Source organism: Lontra canadensis, unplaced genomic scaffold (genome assembly GCF_010015895.1).
Source record: "Lontra canadensis isolate GAN:19392208 unplaced genomic scaffold, GSC_riverotter_1.0 scaffold23, whole genome shotgun sequence".
NCBI classification, from domain to species: domain Eukaryota; kingdom Metazoa; phylum Chordata; class Mammalia; order Carnivora; family Mustelidae; genus Lontra; species Lontra canadensis.
This window is the reverse complement of record NW_022631017.1, coordinates 14,285,478-14,302,312: the sequence shown is the minus strand read 5'-3', so window position 1 is coordinate 14,302,312 and position 16,835 is coordinate 14,285,478. Positions and strand designations below refer to the sequence as shown.

Below are 16,835 nucleotides of genomic sequence, written 5' to 3'. Positions count from 1 at the left end.
CCCCTACTGTTGTGACTAAGCCATATTTACCTGCAGCCCAGGTGGCTGCACTGACTTGCTTTTCCTCCTGTAGGCATATTGGGCAGGGTTTGGTCCCTACACAGTTGAAAGGCCTCTCTAAGGTTGCCTAGAGCTCATTGGTGGGTGAAGTTGGGGTCAGGCTATTTATCTACAGTTAGCCTTTCTGCCATAACTACAGGCATATAGGATAACAGGACTTGCTTCCTGTGTGGGCAGCTAAAATGTTCAGCTGCTGGATCTGCAGACATGCTGGTGTGTTGGATTCCATCTTCCCCTTTCCCCTGAGTAGGAGTTACTTTAGAGTGGTACATGTCCCTGCTGGGGCTACATGTGGGGAGTTTGGGGTAGAAGCTGTTTTGGAGGATGCCTGCTGAGGTGGGTTTACAGGGAATGTATACAGCAACATAGATGGAGAGTGTTAGCTCTGGCTCCAGCAAGTGTCCATCAATCGAGGCTGGAGGAGGGGAAGAGAAATGGTGTCTGTCAGCACTATTATTCTTGGAGAAATCTGAACATCCCTCCCCCTCCAGTGCACATTCTGAGATTAGTAAATAGTAAATTAGTAAATAAATCTTCATGTATAGGTATGTGTCTCTGGTTGAGGTAATTATTATACTGGCTCATTAAAGATGGGGACTCAGTTTCCTGTTGCCCTTCAGCTCTCTTGGAGCTAAGCCCACTGATTTTTTTTTTCTTTTTTTCTTTTTTTATTCATTTATTATAGACAGAATCTGAAGCAGACTGTGCTGAGCACAGATCCTGATACAGGGCTTGATCCTACAACCATGAGATCATGTTCTGTGTCAAAATCCAAAGTCAATGCTCAACCAGCGGAGCCACCTAGGTGCCCTTAGCCAACTGAATTTTAAAACTCCCAAAGTTAAGTCTCATTGGTTTTCAAAGCCAGGTTTTATGGGGACTCATATTCCTAGTATAGGTCCCTAGTGCCTAGAGTGCTTGGCATGGGGTCTGATCCTCTCACTTCTTTGTGGTGTCCATCCTGCTGTGATTAGTTTCACAGAGGGGTTTGGTTTCCAGCCATGTCTGTGCCCCTTCCACCCTTTTCAATGTGGCTTCCTCTCTAGGATTAGTCGTGGAAGGTCTGTTCTGCCAGTCTTCAGGTCATTTTCAGAGTTAGCTGCATATTTGTAGTTGTTACATCAGAGTGTCCATGGGAGAAGGTGAGCTCAAGATCCTGAGAATTCATAAACACATTTTATTAACATGCCCTTATATAGTAAGTATGCTAATAATATACCAGCTTCAAAAGATGAACCATTTCACAGAAACATTAGATTCCCTAAGTAAGCCACTTAGAACTCATTGGTAATATTTGATAATTTGTGAAAATTTTACTTATACAGCAGGTCTGGGAATACTTTGGAATATAAATTGTGGTATAGAGCAATGGTCTCTGTTACCACTCCAGAACAGAGAGGATAGAAACTACATGGCAGAGTTAATAATCCACTATTTTTGAGAAGTTTGAGGGTCTCTTTTCAGCATTCTTTAACTTTGGTGCCTTAAGGCTGAAAGTAACTTTTTGGTGAGTAGCTCAATTAGAAGAACTGAGTGTTTAATGATGAAAACATATTCTTTGGGGCACCTGGGTGGCTCAGTGGGTTAAACCTCTGCCTTCGGCTCAGGTCATGATCCCAGAGTCCTGGGATCGAGCCCACATGGGGCTCTCTGCTCAGCAGGGAGCCTGCTTCCCTTCCTCTCTCTGCCTGCCTCTCTGCCTACTTGTGATCTCTCTCTGTCAAATAAATAAATAAAATCTTAAAAAAAAAACATATTCTTCATTTGTTTAAGATGTATAGGATCTTTTTTAAATTAATCTGAGATTGCTCCTTTATTACTTAGTAAGTTTCTTTGTGCCTCATACAGTGCTTGAGGGTAAATCCTTCCTTCCTCTCTCTTCTGTTCGTATGTTTTCTGTCTCTGACACTGATAAGAAAGGAAAAGTGAACAAGTTTCCAGAATTTTCAAATAAGTAAAAAATAGAGATTGAGACAGGCAGGAAAACATCTAGATGAGAACTGATGAGAAGGATCTGCTAACGGTTGCTGTGTGTCTGAGTCTGTCTTCAGTGAGGCATGCTGGGAATGCTGGGACTGGCCTCACTAGCTAACATTAGTGGCGTCGTTTACGGCCAATGGAGAGAAGGTGCTGATGGCTCCTGCACACCAGGAAGATGATTTCATCTCCCTATTATGGAGGAGTGTGAAGCCGTCAGAAAGCAGTTGTCCATCTTCTCTCTCTACCTAAAACCTCAGTCTTCAGCCTTGCTCTCTTGGGAGGACATTTTCCTACTCAGAGCCAGCATCAGTCTTTCCACCTGTGCCAGGGAAGCCTGATTTCAGACTTTCTCCATGACTTCGGTTCCATAGTTGACCCTTCCTGGTTCACATTTTCAAACCCTCTTTTTAAAAAAAGTACTCTCCCTGGATTTTGCTGCCTCCTAGGCTATCATTCTAGTTGTCCCTAGTTGTTTCTCTTACCCACAATTTCTTGGAGTTTTTCTCTATCAGTGGATTTACTCCATTCACTTACCATCCACTCACCCACTTTGCCACTTGTCTGCCAGCTCTTCTGGCACCATTCTACCAAATGTGATCTCAAAGACCTACTTCTGAGATTTAGGTTCTGAATGCAGAGAGTTTGAATCTTCATTTTTCTTGATTTTTATGTAGCCTTTGACAAGAGCTACTATCCATTCCTCACATCTTAGACCTTGGTCCTTCATCTAAGGGTCTGCATCTGTCCAACACATTACCTCTGTCTGTGGGTCCTCATCCTCCCTGCTGCCCCTGAACCCTGTCCAAGGCCTGGTCCTCAGTCTTTTTCACTCTTTCTCAGTAGTTTCTCCCCTCTGGATCCCATTCAGCCCAACTGCTACAAGTATCTCTGCTGCATGAGCATGTCTAAATTTCCAGCTCTGGAACCCATTTTTCCCTTTACAGAGTCATAGGCTTTTCCATCTCTGTGCCTTCTGCTCTTACCGAGCCTTTGGTCCAGTATTCTGTCTCTGTAGCTTTCCCTTTATCATTTTGACTAAATGAAGAGATCCTGGTTAAGATAAAGTAAGCATTTCATTCAGTTAATAATGGGAAACACCTACATTACCCCTTACAAAGACTCACTTTGTATTTCTTCTCCTTTGTGTAACTCATTGAAATTTTACTTTGACTAATGAAGTAAATATTTCTATAAGGTTGGTTTCCACCAAGCTGCATGAGAACAAATACCTCATATATGCATCCATTCGCAGTCATGTTCACTGTGCCAGGGATAGGTCTTGGCACATAACAGGTGTTCAATATATTTTTGCTGTAGGAAAGAATAAATGAAGTAGGAAATGACCATTAAAGATTTGCCAGTAAGTTATCAAATTTTACTAGGTAATTGGATTTTTGAAAAATTTTCTCAAAATATGTTCTTTTTCATAAGTTAAAATGATTAACACTCAATATTCTTTGAAGATTTTAAGAATGACATTTGTAAATGTTTTATTTCAGTGTTTTTTTTTAAAGGGCTGTGCTTTTTTAAAAAAATTTTTTTAAAGGTTTGATTTATTTATTTGACAGAGATAACACAAGTAGGCAGGCAGAGAGGCAGGCAGAGAGACAGGCAGAGAGGGAGGGGGAAGCAGGCTCCCCGCTGAGCAGGGAGCCTGATGCAGGGCTTGATCCCAGGACCCTGCAACCATGACCTCAGCCGAAGGCAGAGACTTAAGACCCACTGAACCACCCAAGTACCCTCAGTGGGTGATTTTTAAGGAAAATTTCAGGATATCTGTTGGTAATTAATGAGCGTTCCTTTAATTTTCTCTATTTTGATTGTCAGGTTTTTTAAAAATGAAAGCATTTTGAGTGTTGATTGTTATTTTAGCATAATTAATGTTAATCTTCTAAAAGTGTTTAATGTTTTCTAACTGTAATAGTAACATGCATTCATTATTGAAGGTTCATAAATACTGAATACCCCCGTTAAAATTTGGCTTGTTTCTTTATATACCTTTAATATGTATCTGCATACACATACACACTCACATTTTTCCCTCTATAAGATTGGATCTCATTGATACAGCATTGCATATTTGTGGTCTCTTACAGGCTTTTGCTTATATTATGAAGTATTCTCCTAAATGAGATGTGCGTTTTAATGACTTTATAATATTACATTGTATGAATTTACCATCATTTATTCAATGACTCTGTTACTTTAACGGTATTAAAACTGTTGGTATAATAGCTTAACATATTTTAAGCTAATATATATATACTCATCTATAAAAATATGTTATTACAAATGAGTTAGATTTTAGTGAGAACATATTTATATATTGCCAATATATTAGTTCAGTCTGCCATGACATAGAACCATAGACCTTCCCACTGTATCTTCACATGGCTGAAAGAGAGAGGAAGCAAGCTCTCCCGTGTCCCTTATAAAGGCACTGATCCTATCACGAGGACATCACCCTCATGATCTTGTCTAAACTTAATTATATCCCAAAGGCCCTGTCTCCAAGTACTGTCAGATTGGACGTTAGGGCTTCAGTAGATGAATTTTGTTTGGGGAGGGAGATGGACACAATTCGGTCCATAGCCGCCAACAGTGAGAACTATTTCAGAAACGATTTGTTGTTCCCTAAGTAACATTTTAAAAACTAGGACATAGAATTGTTTTCAATGTATCCATGGGTAAGATTATCTGAAAATCTTCATAGAAAAAGTAAAAATTCTAACTATTTCTTATTCATCATGGAATATATAGTTAAATTGTGCATTATTGGCATAAAATGGAAGTGTGAAATGACATGAAATTGCTGAAATGATTGTATTGTCTTGTTCTCTGAATGTTCATGGTTCCAGAACAACTGCAAGTGGCTCTTAATGTCTTTTACGAGAAGAGACATTAATTTCCTTTTCCTGGAAAATAATAGCCAATTTTATGGGTGATTATTATCACTTACCAGAGTTTCTTTTAAGATAAGTCTCATTCTGTCCATAAGTGATACAACTAATAAAAAAGGCTTACCATCTTATAGTGCTTTACATTTTTTGAAAAACTGTTGTATAACATCATTTTGTAAATGTCAGTGATAGATTGATCTTATAACAATGTCACTAGAATAGAATAAATATGATCTCTATTTAATATTGAGAAACTTGAAGCTTGGAGAAATAAAGTTATCTTACCTAGGGTCAAAAATACGGTTTGGATCAGTTCTGTTACTTCAAGTCATATCTTCTGTGTGTTCGAAGAATCTATTTTTTTGGTCTGAGAAAATGGTAATTAATCAGAGAAAGATACTTTAAGATGGTTACCTTTATAATTACATAGAAAAGTGAGCAGTTAGAGGATATATCTTGTTAATGTCAATTTGAAAATTCATATTAGCATCCTTATTTAAAAATAATATCATTAAATAGTGGTATATTTTAAATGGTCATTTAAAAGCACTATTGAGGCACATGGGTGGCTCAGTCAGTTAAGTGTCTGCCTTTGACTCAGGTCATGATCCCAGGGATCGAGTCCTGTCTTGGGCTTCCAGCTCAGCAGGGAGTCTGCTTCTCCTTCTCCCCGTCTTATGTTCTCTCTCTCTCTCAAATAAATAAAATCCTTTTGAAAAATAAAAGCACAATTAATTTGTTATTATGCTTGGCATCCTGTTATTGTTCCTTTTAAGTTTTTAGAAACTTTTTATTTTAACATTGTTGTCCTGCAGGATACTGTTATATAGCCAGTAGGATGTATGACCAGTAGAATATTATATTTCTTTTATATAATATAGTTTCAGAATCAAATAATTGGTTTTCTTAACATGTGAGTTGTTGCGGTTGGAACCGTGGACTCTTTGATACTAAACAAAGCCACTGCAAATTCAGTTATTTTTTATTTTTGGCTGCCAGTTTGGGCTGATAAGATGGCTTGGCATGTGTATATCAGAACAGGAGTCAGTAGTAAGGTCTCTTTCACAATTTCTCGACTTTGCTGTTGTAGTGGGAAAGCAACTGTAGGCTCTCCATATGCAAAGGGGCATAGCTGTGCTCCAGTAAAACAATTTACAAAGACTGGCAACAGCCATATTGGGCCTACAGGTCCCACTTTGCTGACCCTTGGATTAGAATATCCAGTGAAATACAGCTCTTAACCATAATATTTCCCTATTATTTGTCAGCTGTTTTATTACTTAAATTCTATTCTTTTTAACTTAATGCTTTCATTTTGCATGCTACTGTGCTTTTATATTGTCAGCTACTTTTCTAGGCTTTCTAACGTCCATACATAGCTTTCCAACATTGTTGTCAAGACCCCCAAATGTCATCAATTGAACATTTACTGAGTCTCAGGAATGAGTGGTGGTAAGGAAACGGAGGTACTGGATTTAAAGAAAAGATAGACTCCCACGGATTTGGGTGGTCTTGGAACTTATTAAAGGACATAGAACTTGAGCTGACCCTTCAAAGGCCACAGGGAAATTAAGTATTAGAAAAAAGAGAAGAATATTTAGGGGCACCTGGGTGGTCAGTCCGTTAAGCCTCTGCCTTCAGCTCAGGTCATGATGGCAGGGTCCTGGGATCGAGCCCTGCATTGGGCTCCCTGGTCAGTGGGGAACCTGCTACTCCTTCTTCCTCCCTTTGTGCTCATGCTATCACACACACACTCTTTCTCTCTCTCTCCCTTTCTTTAAATAAATAATTTTTTTAAAAAAAGGTAAAAAGAAAAGAGTATTATTTTTTTTAGAAGAGTTTATTTATTCATTTGACAGAGCACACAAGCAGAGGGGAGTGGCAGTCTGAGGGAGACGGAGAAGTAGGCTCCCTGGTGAGCAGGGAGCCTGATGTGGGGCTTGATCCCAGGACCCTGGGATCATGACCTGAGCCAAAGGCAGACACTTAACTGACTGAGCCACCAGGTGCCCCTCTAAAGAAGAGTATTTAAATAAATTATTGACAAAGGGAAGCTCCCATTTCCCATACTGTTTCATCCCTAGTTATATGGAATCCTACCACAGAGTGGTCCTTTTCAAGATCATTTCCTGGGTTAAAACGATGAAAAGTGTGACTTTTTTTTTTTTATATTAAGTTATGTTAGTCACCATACAGTACATCATTAGTTTTTGATGTAGTGTTCCAGGTTTCATTGTCTAGGGATTCCTTCTCTTTGCATTATCTCTCATCCATCGACCTGCTGCATGTGATAGATAAGGGAAGCACACAGAGTGCCCTGGGAAGGTCTTAGAGCTGTGCTCTACACCACTCTGGCAAATGGACTTCTCTCCATCTGGGTGGTGTGTTTTTCCTTAGTGCCTCCTTTAGCCTTTTCTGGGCATCCACATGCCAGGTAGGTATGACCCTGAGGGAGAGTTATAGGAGACCACCAACTTTCCTGTATTTAAGCTACCTTTAAGCTTAAATGTATAAATGAAAAGAGTCTTCCATGGGGATCTTTGTTAGCTCATTAGGGACATAACCTAGGATTTAGAATTAGAGGTATTTAAAAAGAGAGAGAGAGAAAGAAAGTATAAATTAGCATTTATTTCCCTTCTGTTGCATATATTTTTCTTTTGGAGGTTAGCTAGCAGGAGAAGTAGCTGGCAAGAATAATGGGGTCTTGCCATCCCTCAATCTTTTTGCCTCTGTTATGATTACATCTCACAAAAGAGAGCAGACCAAGTGAGTATATGGGTAAGGAATTGATTCTGGAGGACAGGGCCCTATGTGGAGAGAGCGAAACCCCTGGAATGGGGTAAGTCTCCAATGTGTCTTCTCCTTGCATAAATATAGCTATAGGCCAGGCAGGTGACCACCTAGATTTAGCAGTACGTTCTAGCCTTATTAGGGTATCTGAAGAGCCAGAGAGTCTGTCTCCGTAGCCTCAGGCTATGTAAACTAGTTCGCTACAAAAATGGCGGTGCTTTCGCCTTTTCATTACAGTTTCTGGCTCTTGGTGCTAGGATTCATTTTTAAAGCCGGAGTAAGATCACATTAAAATGAGCAAAGCTCTAGGACACTGATTTTTAGCTTCTGGATGGTCGGATTATGCAGTGTTCATTTCTTTTTACTTCAGAAGAAAGTGGGTGCATCTCCACGTTAAGTAATAGTCATGAATATTATACTATTTGACCACAAAGGTATGATGGAGGGTATCAAAGTACATGCAAGAATGGGAGCATTACTATAAAGGGACTGTGTTGTCATTTGGCATTAAGGTTGGGAAAATCTTAATGGAATCATTAAAATCTAAGGACTAAAATGAAAATAAAGACCTGTACTCAGTACACTCTGGCTCTAGGGACCTGGCTTGCCTGGAGACAGAGGAAGAGTTAGGGAGCGAGTAAAACTACAGTGTTTGATGTTGAGCAGAAAAGTTTGAATGGATTCTGTAAGGAGACCACTACGAGCTTGAAGAGGATTAGCCTCAAAAACAGATAATAGGAGAATTAGAAAAGAAACTCTCTAAATTTAGAACCTACCAGACATAAAACAGATGAAAGAGGCCTTTAGGAAGAGTTAGGGCCTAGATGCAAAGCCTCTCTTCCTCTGGGACACTCATGTAGGGCATACACTTACTCTGAGGTTTTTCTCCTGACCCTCACCCCCAAGCTAGACAGGGCCATATGGAAAACTCCTTTCTACTAGGCCACAGGGCCTCCTTTGTCTCTTTTCTCTTTGCTGTTTTATTTGTAGCAAAGTCTTCAGGTGCAACTTTTAAGGTTGGGGTAAGGTAAAAGTAGCCAAGTAAATCAATCTATGAATCCAAAACAATACATGAAGCTTCGGTATTTAGTATTTACCATAGCCAATATTATGTGTGTTGAAAAATATCAGCCCAAATGGAAGAATTAACTTCCAATAAGAAAAGAATGTGGTTTGCTGAATTGCCTCTCCCTTTTTCAAAACCATGCAGGTAATATATGCTTTAAACACTAAAAATGATGAGCATGAATCTGCAATCCAAGCCCTCAAAGATGCTCATGAAGAAGAAATCCAACAGATTCTTGCAGAAACAAGAGAAAAAATACTGCAGTATAAAAGCAAAGTAACAGAGGAGTTAGACCTTAAGAGAAAGATTCAGGTTTTAGAAGCATCGTTAGAAGATCACATAAAAATGAAGCAGCAGGCTTTGACAGAATTTGAAGCTTATAAGCACAGAGTTGAGGACATGCAACTTTGTGCAGAAGCCCAGCATGTCCAACGCATAGTAACCATGTCTAGAGAGGTTGAAGAGATTAGGAGGAAATTTGAGGAAAGATTACGGAGTTTTGGACAACTCCAAGTACAGTTCGAGAAAGACAAACGCTTGGCCTTGGAAGATTTGCGAACTGCTCACAGACGGGAGATCCAAGAGTTGTTGAAGTCACAGCAGGATCACAGTGCCTCGGTCAGTAAAGGGCAGGAGAAGGCAGAGGAGCTGCACAGAATGGAGGTGGAGACCTTAAACCAAACCTTGGAAGAGCTAAGACTTGAACGGAAAAAGCTCATTGAGGATTATGAAGGCAAGTTGAATAAAGCTCAGTCTTTTTATGAGCATGAGCTTGATACTTTGAAAAGGTCACAGCTTTTTACTGCAGAAAGCCTACAGGCTAGCAAAGAAAAGGAAGCTGATCTTAGAAAAGAATTTCAGGGGCAAGAAGCAATTTTACGAAAAACCATAGGAAAGTTAAAGACGGAGTTACAGATGGTACAGGATGAAGCTGGAAGTCTTCGTGACAAATGCCAAAAGCTTCAGATAGCACTTGTTACAGCAGAGAACAATGTTCAGGTAAGTAAAGAATGTCACATTAAACATACAGATTTTTACCCCTCAGTTTTGTCTTTATCTTTCCAATTAGACTACTTTAACTTTTTTTTTCCATTTTGCTTTCCCCAACTTTTGCTTTGTGAGAAAATCAATAAAGGGGTAATTTGTACTACTCTGTAGTTATTATTTCCAACTAGAACTTCAGATATAAAGAACACTTAAAATCTTACTGATTATGACAGGATTTTATTGAAATATCATGTTAATATTTTTCACAAGTGACTTGGGAGAGTTAAAATATTGGGCTTTGGGTTTAGTTGTATTTTCTTCCTTACCTTCATTAATAATGGTCTACCCAGACAATGAACAAAAATTGATTGCTTTATAAACCTGAATTAAATAGGCATATGGCACATTTGAAAAGAAGGCCAAGAAGTCCCTACAAATTTTGTTTTATTGGCATAGAAAATTTCATAGCTGTTTCTATACAGTATTTGAATGGATTAGAAGGGGTAGGATAGTCTTTCATGATTGCATCATATGATTTATGAAGATAAGTTAAAAGTGTTATCAAAACAGATTTAAAAGTAGGTATTATTAACTGTGACTTTTCAATAAGAGAAAGTTGATGCTTGTAATTTAAGTGAATTAGCATCATTAGCTTAGCTAATTAGCTCAGCATCATTCTTGCATATTAATAATGGCTATTTGATCATTCTTAGGTTCTTCAAAAACAGCTTGATGATGCCAAGGAGGGAGAGATGGCCTTGTTGAGCAAACACAAGGAAGTGGAAAGTGAGCTAGCAGCGGCCAGAGAACGTTTACAACAACAAGCTTCAGACCTTGTCCTCAAAGCTAGTATGTATGACCACAGTTCTTGGTATATACCTCAGCTAAACCAACACTGAAATGTTAATTCAAGACAGAATTTGCCTTTCCTACTCATACTTTAAAATTAGACTCTAACATGTTGAAGGTCTCTAATTTCTTCATAATCATAAGTAAGATAAGCAAATAATAACTTATTTTTAGGAATATATATTTATAAAAAATTAAGAGTTAGCAGCAATAAATCATTCACTAAAAACAATGAATCATTCTTTCTAAAGGCTTTTATTCTTTAAAAACATACATTTAAAAAAATCCATATGTATTTAAATTAGTGACCCTATATGTGAATCACAGTGTCTCATTTCATTTAGCTTATTAATAGGGATCACTTTACATATAAAACCTGAGTTGTCCATTCTACTATGGCTAATGTGCTCATTTCTTAGCCCTTACTAGAGGAAGTGCTGACCCATGTCATCTGCCCAAGTGTTTATGGTGCCAGGTAAAGCCATTTGAACTATTCTCTGAGGATGCCATTTGATTGGCTCATCAGTGAAGCCCATACAACCTTTCCCCTAAGTAGGAGTTTTTCAACTTTAATGTGTACAAAATCACCCCAAAGTGCTTGTGCAACCACAGGTGCTGGGCTCCAGCTTCAGAGTTTCTGAGACAGTAGGTCAGGGATGTTCTTCACTGCCAGCGAGGGCTCCAGGTCTCCTGGTCCAGAGCACATTGAGGATCACTGCCCTAACACAAGCTTTCTGAGACCCTTTTTCTCATTCTCATTTTTCATCTTTCTCATCGTCCGCCCTGCTTTTTTTTTGTTGCCATTTATTCTTTCTTTGATAACTTCGTTGTTCTTATTTATCTCTTAATCCAGCTTAGTTCTTTATCACTTCTCTTATTTAAAATAAATTTAGTTTCAACCAAATAGCTCCCTGCCATATTTACTGTCTACATACAGATTTGTCTTTTATGAGAATTTGAAAAAAGAGATTAGAAAAGAATAGATTACTCATTTTAGCGCCATAGTATTAATCAGTACATCTCTCCTTGTTTTACTCCTGACGATTTTATATACACCCCTGAGGAGTTGCTTCCACTTAAACTTTTTAGTTGGAAATCTTAAAAAAAGATTCTTGAGTACGGCAGGTGGGGCAGGGACAACATCAGCAATGTGAAACTGAACTTCTTTCTAGTTTAAATTAGTCTACTTGGATAAGTATTCCCATGGCAAGTATTTCTGTTCTATACAGTGAAGAAATCAAAGTACAATTTGTACATGCAGACTATTTGTTTCCCTCAGGTAATAAGCACAATTGTGTCATTAAATATAAACTGTTTTATACCACAATGTAATAGACTTTAAAGTGAAGGTTTTCTTTTGGGGGCATAGGTCATATTGGAATGCTTCAAGCAACTCAAATGACCCAGGAGGTTACAATTAAAGATCTAGAATCAGAAAAATCAAGGGCCAATGAGAGATTATCTCAGCTTGAAGAAGAAAGAGCTTTTTTGCAAAGCAAAACTCAGAGTCTGGATGAAGAGCAGAAGCAGCAGATTTTGGAACTGGAGAAGGTAAAAAGCAGTGGAATCCATCTCCCCCCACCCCCCACCAAAGAAAGGAAAAGAAAAAAAAAGTTCAGTTTTCATCTTTTTCAAATCTGATTTAATTTATGTCTAATTAACAATAACAATCCATCTCTTAATTCTAGTAAGTTTTTGTTTTTGAGGAAAAATGGTGTACAGCTGGACTATCCCATATTGTGTATATGTTCAGAATATTAACAGTTTATAATGTAAAAACTTAAGACATGTCAACCTATTTCAGCCAGAAACTGAATAAACTTTTATTCCAGTGGCATGTACATTTGTGCGTAATCGTATATGTTCTTGTACTAATGAAAAATATTATTGCATATCCACCTAGGAAATTTCTGTAAAACAAAAGAACAAAAAGCATCAAGCCCTGAAAATTCATATACCGACATATTAAACTTCTAGATTAAACAAATAAGACATATCATTTGTAGAGTAATTGCTAAATATTTATTGCAGTTTTTCAGATATTCACAATACCGAGTGGGAGTTTTGGATACTTCTTTTTCTTTCCCTCAACAACCAAGCATATTCAAAACCTTGCCCCTTGTTCACCTTGCATTCACTCCTTACCCAAGTGTCATGTGGTTTCTCTTACCACCACTCCACAGAATCTGTTTGTCCCAGCCTCGGGTGACATCCAGGTTGCTGGACTTGGTGAATCTTGTCCTATTGTGGTACTTACTCTCTGATTTACAGCATCCCTGTTTTCGTGTTTCACACTCTCACATGCTTTCCTCCTGTCTCCCTGGCCTTGCAGTCTTGTTTTGCAGCTTCCCTTCTCCATCTGTTCCCTAATCATTGATGCTCCCCAGCATTTTCACCTCATTCTACAGGCCCATCCGTTCTAGTAGCATAAAATTTGTTCAGGGATCGCTCCCAAATCTGATGGTCTAGGCCCAATCTTTTCCCTAAACTTAAGACATGAAAGAGTTAGTTAGTTAGTCCTATGTCTCTGACTCCCACAAGATATGTTGGTTTCTCACAAACATTTCAAATCAGCATATCTAGAACTTTCTTCCCTCAAAAGTACTATAATTTTTTTTTACTCCTTTTTTCAACCAGTAGGTCTAGTTTGGTAAATCAGTCATCATTGATTACTGTTTCCTTAACCTCTTATCTGTTACCAAGTCCTGTTGGTTTTCTACTCCTTTAATGTACTATTCCATCATCTGACTTCATACCCTTTTACAGATTCTAGGTTTAGGTTTAGGTCATTGTGGCCTGGATTTCAGTTACAATTTCCTAGCCTACTGCCAACGTGATTGTTGTCAAAAGTATGTCGGTTATGTAATTGCGATGATTCTCATTCCTATCATGATGAAATGCAGACTCCTTAGCATAAAAGACCCTTTCACATCATTTGACTCCTGCCTCCTGCTGAGCCTTATCCCTCACCACTGTCAGCCGCGTATCTTCTGTTCTGTCCACACTGCTCAGCTCCATGGTCTTCCTGTCTTACTTGAACTTTACCACCTGGCAGACTACCTTCTTTATCAAAATGCTGGAAATGGTTGTGAATTCAGGCTTTTGACATCAGATCTAGATTTGAAACTCTCATCTTTCATTTCCTGATGGGCTTGTGAGAATTAAATGAGAGAATGTGTCATCAACAACTCAGATGTTTTCTCTTCTGGAAAGCTTTCCCTGATGTATGTGTGCGTGTGTGTGTGTCACTGTCTCTCTCACACACACACACACATCCTTTCCCACCCCTTCCAGGTTCTCTCTCTCTCTCTCTCTCTCACACACACACACACACACACACACACACACACATGCACATGCTGATGTACATCCTTTCTCACCTGTTCCAGGTTAGGCTTCTTTACTGTAAATTCTTACAACACATGATATATACTCCTTTCATAGAATTTATAAAATTATATTGCCACTGTCTTGCCTTTTTCCCATTATTAGACTGTGACTGCTTAGAAGGCATGTAACTGGCACTCAATAAGATTGGATTGAATAATATCATCTGAGTGGGTAAATTGGTAAGCCATTTTGTGTGCAGCTTTGACATACGGGAAGCCTTTCTCTTAAGCTCACAGATGTGCTAACTTGTACTTAGTTCTAACCTAATAATAGTCTATTTTATCACTTGTGTTGAAATTATTCATTTTGCCTGTGCTACTCTGTCATTTTCTGAGAATACTGATGATGTAATCTCACGTCCAAAGTCTAAATCCTGTAGTGCTCAGTTCTTTCAAGTTTATGTATTTATTGAGTATCCAGAATACTAATAGCAGTAATGAAAAAAGCAGGTGCAATTATTGATCTTTATTTGCTTTAATTTTAGAAAGTAAATGAAGCAAAGAAAACTCAGCAAGAATATTATGAGATGGAGCTCAAAAACCTGCAAAATAGACTGGAAGGGGAGGTAGCTCAATTAAATGAGGCTCATTCTAAGACTTTGGAAGAATTAGCTTGGAAGCACCACGTGGCAATTGAGGCTGTCCACAGTAATGCAATTAGGGATAAGAAAAAACTGCAAGTGGTGAGTACAAATTCAACGTAGCCTTGCATTGGTAAACTGGAGGGGTTTCTATAATGATCCAGTGTGACCCATACTGTGGAGTAAATGTGTTGCTTCATTTTGATGGCTGCTCTCTCATAATCACTCTGTAAATCATGATTCAAAGAGTAACTTAAAAATTGTTGACATGGAATGTAGTTGATTAAATTGATATGAAGCATTCCTACTTTGTATAAGCTGTAGCAGAAACACTTGCTTGATCTTGAGCTGTCTCCTCGTGAGACAGCATCTTCGATGTGTGCTCCTCAGGAAGCCTCAGCTGCTTGGAGCACTTAGTCTCCTGTAGATGTCTGCTTCCTGTTGCATAGTAGAAAAAGCGAGGTGTCTGACAGATGTGGGCCTTACACTGAGCTCTTGGCTTATAGTTGCCTAATCTTGGGTCTCAAAAGCCACACCTCAGGCTCATCAATGGACAAAGGAAGATAAAATCCATCTTGTAATGTTCTTATGAGGGTTAAGTGAGATAAAATGTTGAGAATTCAGACAAGTCCTAGCATATAGTGACAAATAAATGATAGTTATTAGTCCTTCTTACCGTGTGCCAGGCGCTGCAGTCATGTTTTCCATCTGTTTTATTTAATCCTCACAACACTCTCATAGGCTTAATTGCTCTACCTTTCTTCCTGGAGAGGAGGTGGAGGACAGAGAGGTTAAACACTTGTGCAAACACATGCAACTAGTAAGAATCAGTCAGGACTTGAACTCAGGTCTCAGATATCAAATCCCAAGACATTTAACCACCACACATAGGCATGTATTCATGATGGTTGCTATATAGTTTATGTAATAGCATTTTACAGTTTCCCAAGCTTTATTGTATATTTCTTATTATTTAAGACTTGGAGATTAATGTCATTTTAGTATGTGGGTGGTGAAATAGGTTTAGTAAACCTAAATGATGTATTCAGTACCACTAACCTAGTAAATAGAAGAGGTTGGATACGAATTGAGATCTTTGCCTCTATGTCTCTTCCTTTTATGATTCAGCTATTTGGAAAGAATATTCAACACCTGAACTTAATTAAAAATTCAGATAAAACTTCCTGTTAGAGTGTTATTTCTATCTAAGCTTACTATTTTATGTTTATGTAGCTGGAGACAAAACTTAATGACATGTTATTTCTCAAAATTGTGGTGGTGGTTTTCTCTGTGCCAGGTCGCTATTCCAGAACAGATTTGTACAGCTTTAATTACGTGGTGCATGTGTGTGCTCACGGACTATACGTATGTGCCAAGTGCTCAGGGATTTAGAGGGAAGTGTTTAGTGGTAACTGCTGCTTCAGTTAGCTCTTCCATAGCTATTTTTTGTTACTATTTTTTCATTTCTACGTCCCTTATTCATCTTAGCCTTTTCCTCTCTTTTCGTAGTATTTAACTTGCAGGTGTTATGCTTTTTGTCTCTCTTTATTCCTCTGTATTACATTCTAAGTACTAGAATCAAGGCATCTTTCATCAATATCACTTTTGCCTCCTTACTTCTCTCCTAATTATCCCCCTGCCTGTTGAATTTCAATTTCTGAGCCTCCTAAAAATCTGCTTTATGCTATTTACATTTCTTGTAATCTTTCTTTAAATGTGGTTGCTATAAAACAGATGACATGAATTTCCTGTGTGCGAACATGCTCAAAACTCATGATAGCTTTATCTGTACCGTTCTCTTTTCTCAAAATAACTTATCACTTGCCGCTTCATTCCTCTCTTGCCTAGCTAGCTCATTTCTGAGCATAAGCTCAAACCACCCTCCTTTTAGAATAGTCTTTCTCCAATGTCAAGTTATCTTTTAAAGAACATTTACTGAAAGGCGAATTCTCCATTCCTTATTAGTATCAAAAGGGATTATATTTTCTTTCATAATTCCAGTTTATCCACCCTATTTGAAACTGAATATGTAGAGAATCCCTGCAGAAGAGAGTTAACATAGCAGGCTTGAAGCTGCTGTTCTTAGAAAGGCAGGGGGCTTGGAAGTTTTCCTTCCATTTCTATTTTTTGGAACAGTTTCAGGAGAATAGGAATTAGTTCTTCCTTAAATGTTTGGTAGAATTCCCCTGGGAAGCCGTCTGGCCCTGGGCTTTTGTTTATTTGGAGATTTTTG

The 16,835-nt window shown here is 38.4% G+C and overlaps 1 protein-coding gene across 10 annotated transcripts in view; it reads left to right on the top strand.

Annotated features, from left to right (window-relative positions):
• Positions 1-16,835, top strand: part of FAM184A (family with sequence similarity 184 member A) — a 118,242-nt gene that overhangs the window by 36,591 nt on the left and 64,816 nt on the right. For all 10 annotated transcript variants that reach the window (XR_004383238.1, XM_032862413.1, XM_032862415.1 and 7 more), the window contains exons 2-5: positions 8,941-9,795; positions 10,497-10,632; positions 12,002-12,183; positions 14,507-14,704. Coding sequence is in view for 9 of the 10 variants with exons in the window: in XM_032862413.1 (XP_032718304.1) it covers positions 8,941-9,795; positions 10,497-10,632; positions 12,002-12,183; positions 14,507-14,704 (1,371 nt within the window). In the remaining variant the exon portion in view is untranslated. The remainder of the gene's footprint in view (positions 1-8,940; positions 9,796-10,496; positions 10,633-12,001; positions 12,184-14,506; positions 14,705-16,835) is intronic.